Source organism: Nilaparvata lugens, chromosome 5 (genome assembly GCF_014356525.2).
Source record: "Nilaparvata lugens isolate BPH chromosome 5, ASM1435652v1, whole genome shotgun sequence".
Taxonomy (NCBI): domain Eukaryota; kingdom Metazoa; phylum Arthropoda; class Insecta; order Hemiptera; family Delphacidae; genus Nilaparvata; species Nilaparvata lugens.
The window spans coordinates 29518458-29525274 of record NC_052508.1 but is presented as its reverse complement, the minus strand read 5'-3'; the positions used below and the strand labels follow the sequence as shown (position 1 = coordinate 29525274).

General features: G+C 36.0%; 1 protein-coding gene across 1 annotated transcript; it reads left to right on the top strand.

Annotated features, from left to right (window-relative positions):
- The first annotated feature begins 350 nt into the window (after positions 1-350).
- LOC120351592 lies at positions 351-4766 on the top strand. Its single transcript, XM_039429440.1, has 2 exons — positions 351-1261; positions 4680-4766. The coding sequence occupies exons 1-2, from the start codon at positions 351-353 to the stop codon at positions 4708-4710; spliced, it is 942 nt and encodes a 313-aa protein (XP_039285374.1). The 3' UTR covers positions 4711-4766.
- The last annotated feature ends 2051 nt before the right edge of the window (positions 4767-6817 follow it).

The following is a 6817-nucleotide window of genomic DNA, read 5'->3' as shown; positions in this document are numbered from 1 at the left end:
TTCAAAGTTTCCGATATCCATTTATTCTTTGAAGTAGTAGTTCCATTATTTTGTTTCCGATTAATCCTGTCCTTGTCCGAGGCTTGCTTAGTACACTTGCCAGTATTTTAAATGTCCTCCAGCCGGGTTACGGGCCCTGCGTGAAGTAAGACCAATAGTGGGACCGCCACTTCAGAGCACCTGGACGCACTCTGGGTTTCATTCAGAGACCCACCTCCTAGGCTCATCTGCCTCTTCCGCTGTTGGGAAATAAATTCCTCTTCCACCTTCAGAGTCATTGACCATGTTCCGTTTTAGTTCACTCAATCCTATCCTTCTTTGCAACCAAGTTTAGTTATCACACAAATATAATGGCTGATATCTGCAACGTATGTCTAAAGTCACTTAAGAAAGTGAAAGTGTTGTGTAGTGACTGCAATAAGAGTTTTCATGGGAAGTGGGTCAACCTATCCGCCGACGACGTGAACTACTTGTCGGATCAGGGCGACGTGTGGCGATGCACGCCGTGCTCCCAGCTGCGACGCAAGAGTATGGTGCTCGAATCCAAATCTACTGTCACATATGATGACATATTTAAACTAGTCAACGAGCTCAAGGAAGATATCAAGCGTGTGGAAACTAGTCTCGGCACTTCGTTAAACTCCTGTCACGAAGAGCTAGCTGAAACTAAAAAAATCGTACAGGACCAGAAGGAGGAAATCACGAAGCTAGTCGAAACAATTAATGAGCTTCGAGGTGAAAATAATGGACTTCGTAAGCAGATTGCTGATCTCCAGTTGAGGGTCGACGAGGCTGAGCAGTATTCGCGACGCAATACAATCGAAATTCACGGCGTACCAGTGCAGAAAGGAGAAAATGTTGTCACCATAGTCAAAGATATTGGCCGATCGCTTGGTTTCCCGGTAAATGATTCGATGATAGACGCCTGTCATCGCCTGCGTTCCAAGGTGGGGTCCGGAAGGCATCCTGGCATTATAGTCAGGATGGTAAGGAGGCTGGATGCAGAAGAACTGCTGCAGAAACGACGGGTGAAGCGTAATTTCAACACGCACGACATCGGTCTGACGGCGAAGCCAGCGGAGCCGGTCTACCTGAATGAGTGCCTATCACCAGCCCGGCGTACCTTGTTCAGTGCGGCTCGGAAGGTGAAGAATGAAAAGAACTATAGCTATTTATGGGTTAGAGGTGGAAAAATTTTTCTTCGGAAAGAACAGGGTTTATCTGTGATCACGGTCACGAAAATGGAAGATCTAGAAAATCTGTAAGTCTTTTCAAATTCTTAATGTACTTGTTTTATAAATTCCCTATATTATTTTTTTCGGTAAATTTATAAAATGTATTTCCTTTTATAACAATTTTTTATTTGAGTCTCTGGTTTCAATTATTGTTTTCTTTAGAACTGTCAATGGTCAAAATGTAATAGGCCTACTCATTTTATGGTCTTGGTTATTATTCAGAGTTATTTTTCAGAGACTTATTGTTATTCAGAGTTCAAAGTAAATTTTAATAATAAATTCTGTTCATATTCATAGTCACTTCAGAATTGCGTATTTGAATTGTGTGTTTCAAGGAATATATTAGTCGAATTGGTTAAAAGTAAAATAATAAGAATTAAATTTAATACTCATATCCGATTCTAGTCAGTGTTTAGTATTTTTAAATCAGAATATTAGAAGTCTTAGACAGAACTTTGATTTGTTTTTGAGTGAGCTGAATAATATGAAAGTGTCTCCGGACTTTATCATCTTGACTGAAGTTTGGATATTTACAGATGAGATAAATCTGTTTTGCATCGATGGGTATAATTCCTTTGGTTTCTGTAATGATAATTATCGAGCAGGAGGCGTTGTTGTTTATGCCAAGTCCTGATATAGATGTAGCGTAGTGAGAGGTGTAGATATACAGTCAGCCGATTGTTTGCAGCTCTCCTGCTCTGTTGATAGCATTGAATTCATTATTTTAGAAGTTTACAGATTACACAGTATACCGTTAGCACAATTTATCGAAGATATCGATAGCTTGATAACTCCTTTCAAAGGAAAGAATTTTATTTTCACTGGATATATCAATTGTAATATTTTGCTTGATGACAGATTATCTGATTCTTATCTCAGCCAGATGGCTAGTCACGGACTAAACTGTCTTATTGATAAACCAACTAGAATAGTAGGTGATACCCAAAGTTGTTTAGATCACTGTTTTATCCGATTTAGCCAATTGAAATTTACAGTTAAATACAATGCACAAATATTACACCTTGGAATAACTGATCATTCAATGATGGTTCTAGAACTGGAAGTAGGAAGGAGTTGTAATATAAAAGATTCAAGTAATAAAAGTAACTTGGTGATAAACTTCAATGAATTGGAAGCCGAATTACAGAGGCTGCAATGGGAGAGCGTTTTAGATAAGAGTTCTGTTTCAGCTGCTTTCGATTTATTCATCAGCCAGTTATCAGATCTGATAGAAAAATGTAAATATAGTAAATCTAGAAATAGTTTTCAATGCACTACCTGATAAATTAACTCCATGGATTTCAGATTATTTATTTAGAGGTATTGATAGGAGAAAAAAATTGTACAAATTGATGATTTCAAGACCATATGATGTAAATCTTAAAGAGTATTACAAATCATTCAGAAACAGGTTGAAATCTGATTTGAGGAAAGCTAAGGAAGAGTACTATATGAATGAATTTGATGATTGTTCTGGTAATGTGAGGAATCAATGGAGAATAGTAAATAGATTGATAGGAGAACGAGAACCCAAGGTAGAAGTTACTAGCTTAGTAGTAAATTCGCATACTGTCACTGACAAAGAACGTATTGCTAAAGAATTCAATTCATTTTTTATTAACATTTCTCAACAGTTACGAAACTCAGTTATTTTTACAGAAGATCACGAAGAAATAGATTCCCGCTTCACTAGTAAGGATATGCCACATTCATTATTCTTATTTCCGACTGACGAAACAGAAGTTTTAAAAATAATAGCTGATCTAAAAAGCAATAAAGCCCCTGGAATTGACAACATTAATAGTTGGTTATATTGTAAAAAAATTGCCATTCATATTGCTGGAGTTCTGGGTGAACTTTTCAATTGGAGCATGAAGACTAGTGAATTTACTGAATGTTTGAAGATTGCAATTGTGATCCCAATCTTCAAGCATGGTAACAGAGAAGAATTGAATTGTTACCGCCCAATATCGCTGTTGCCTGTTTTTGCCAAGATTTTCGAAAAGATAATAAAAATACGATTAATGAGTTTTCTCAAAAGATTTGATTATTTTAGTAAAAATCAATTTGGTTTTAGAGAGGGCTTGAGTACCGAAGATGGTCTGGTTACATTTCTTGAGGATATTTATAATAGTATTAATGAAGGTAAAAAATGTTCAGCCCTGTATGTAGATATCACTAAAGCATTTGATACAGTAGACCACTCAATATTATTGAAAAAGTTGTATGCAGCAGGAGTACGAGGTTTACCTTATAAATGGTTTGAAAGTTATCTCACAAACAGAAAGCAGTGTGTAAGAATTGGTGGATGTTATAGTAATTTTGAAAACATTGTATATGGAGTGCCCCAGGGTTCTGTATTAGGGCCTATTCTATTTCTTGTGTATATCAATGACCTATATAATGCTAAACTAGATGGGAAATTGACTGCTTTTGCAGATGATACAGCACTTACATATTCAGGAGTTGATTGTGATGCATTATATGTGAAAATGAGTGCCGACTTGAGAGTCTTAAACTACTGGTTTAGTAAGAATTACATGGTAATGAGTGAAAAAACTAAATATATGATTTTCAACCTAAGAGGAGATCTATTCTTTAATACACCATTGTCGTATCACTGTTACTCATGCGCTGCTATAGATAACTGCAACTGCCTGACAATTGAGACTGTGAGCAATATTAAATACCTTGGTCTAGTTATTGACTCAAATCTATCTTGGAAGAAACATGTAGCTAAATTGAAAAAAGAGTTCTGTGGAGGGATTAGGAGTTTTTACATGTTGAGAGAGCTGTGCTCCACTGGTGTGATGATAAATGCTCATCATGCTCTCATTAGTTCCAGGATAAGTTATGGGCTCGTATTATGGGGTGGGACTTATGTCTCAACACTTTATCCCATCATAATTTTTCAAAAGTCTTTCATTCGTATTATAACCAGAACACCTAGAACTGATCATTCATGGCCGATATTTGTTCATCTTGAAATACTTCCAATAAGAAATCTTCATGTTCAAAAAGTATTGAAGCTTTTTTTTCTTAGGAGTTTGAATGAAAATCTCATTAGAGATGTGAGATATAACTTTAGACGGTTTATGGTTCAGGTTCCACATTCGAATTTAACGATATTCCAACATTCATATCATTTTAATGGTCCTAGATTGTTCAATCTAGTGTCGCAATATCTAAATTTCCAGGAACTTTCACATTCATTTCTGAAATGTTTGAAAAACTACCTGCTCAGTGTTATTGACTGTGAATCATTTCTGAAAATTGTAAGATTTATTATCAAATCCTAAATAATAATCTAATTAACATATCCTTTCTTAGAGTATGCATTTTGCATTGTAAATTTTCTATTTTTGGTTTTATCTCTGTATGGCTTTTATTATTCATAATGTAGTTACTTCATCCTTGTTTTCATGTGATGGGCTACCGTAGCAGAAAAAAAGATGTATTTTCTTTTGAGTTATAATTTATTCCAAGTTTATGTATGGAGCGGAGCGGCCTTACTCCTCTGGGTATTTTTAGTTGTTTTATTAGGAGTAGTACACCCCAATCGGGCTTATGCCTAGGGTTGTACACTTTTATTTCACATTTGTACATCTTTTTTTTATTCTGTATTATGTTTGTTTGTGAAATAAATGAATTGATTGATTGATTGATTGAAATTGATTGATATTGTATAAAGCTGAACAGGCTAAAATTTATCTTAATTCTTCTTCAAAGGAAGAAGAAGAAGAAATCTTCATATATTATATTCTTTATCAAAACACGGTATCATGAGATATAAATATTGCTTTGTGTACAGTGTACAATCAACATACTTTGGAGGATAAGATACGAAGCAACAATTTAGTGTGTCACAAAACAGGTAAAGATAGCAACGTTTGACTGGGGTGTATTTGTTTGCCACATAGAAGAGAATTGTTTGATAAACAGTCTCGAGAACGTCACCTCATTCTCCTTCCCATCTCAAAGCAGAGCAGCTAACCCACAACGGAGCTGTTCAACCCTTCAACCCTTCTTCTCTTTCTTTACTCATTCTGGAGCACTCTTATTAGTAGTGTAAACCTCATCCAGTATCAACACATGCTCCAATTCTCACACGCTGAGCTGTTCGCTATGGATATGGCAGCTATCAGTTGTTGACACAGATGATTTGTGTGCTGCTGCTGCTTCTGCTGCTGCTGAGATACGAGCGTGGAGCACGCCAGAGTCTTCTGATTGATGGCTTCCTAGACAGATGCGTCGACAGACACAACGCGGTTCTTCCACCTCCATCAATTTCAAATTTGAAGGCTTTCGGTTGGGCTTGGAGCAGACTCTACACCAGCTCACGTGTCGTGTCTCCTACTGGCAACAATAGCACCTTCCAAAATCACGTGACGTCATTTCATTGTTCTTGGCGTGAGCTATTTTTTATACCTTCTTCACCATCTCTCATTACTCCTCGTCCTTCGCCATTCAGTCGCCAGGATATGATAGGTTTGATTGATCACTCTAAAGCAGCTTAGAAATTAGAATGGCAACACGCGTACGGCATCAATACCATTGTAGGGCTATTCTTCTCAGATAGTGCAGTGCATTGAATAGTCGGATAATCAATAGCACATCCTAGTAACATCTGCATCGAGTTCACTATTGGAGCACAGGAATATTCTTTAATTACGTCGATTACGTCGATTAAGGAGAAAATATTTATTTTCTACAAGGGATGCGATCCAACCAACGTTCATAAGATGAACATCACCAGTGATCAGTGGCGAAAAGTTTGTTATCAATTACACAGTTTGAGTAATCAAAAGCATGATTATTTAATCAACATCATGACTATAGTGTATAATTATTCCAATTATAATAGTTGTTGACTAGAGAGGTTTTCAGTTGAATGCAATAATTTATTATAACGTGTTGCAGATATAATTTTTTTTAGTACACTGTACTCTATTGAACATTTATCTCAAGCCGATGAAAGTCCTTGCCTTTCATATTGTTCAGATCATGGATATAATAAGCTGAAGAAAATTCTCATCACATGCTCCCACAGAAATCGTTTTCTATTATGTTACTGAGTAATCTCGCGTCTTTAATTTTCTATCTCTCTCTCTCTCTCATGATTGCTCCAATAAATGTTATTGAATGATTCAATACTCTGAAATTTACTTTGTAAATTGGATCCTCTAATTTAAGCAGTACAAAATGTGAGAGAACGAGTAAAACTCAGCATGACGAGCTCTATATAATAAATTACTTTCAAGATACAATAGTGTCATTATCATTGAAGTTGAATTTAATTATTTTCAGTATGAGCATTGCTGGAACTTAAATGATTTATGATAGTTATCATAGTATACCATTTCAGTTCCAGCACTAGAATCAGACTCATCAGAAATAGGAATTGCTCATGTCACTAATTATAATTAATTTCATAAAATGATTGCACTAAAGAACTTCAGTTTCTTGCATTCATATGCACTTGGAACATAATCTTGAGAATACGACATGATTCGAATGTAATGCCCAGAACAAAAAATGTTTCGTTCCACGAATCCATCGAAATCCTGGTAGTTGATTCATTG

Excerpts from the sequence above, each read along its gene's own strand:
- LOC120351592 (XM_039429440.1), top strand. The coding sequence starts at position 351 with ATGGCTGATATCTGCAACGTATGTCTAAAGTCACTTAAGAAAGTGAAA. Across the intron at positions 1,262-4,679 it reads ATGGAAGATCTAGAAAATCT|AAAAAAAGATGTATTTTCTT; the intron begins GTAAGTCTTTTC and ends CTACCGTAGCAG.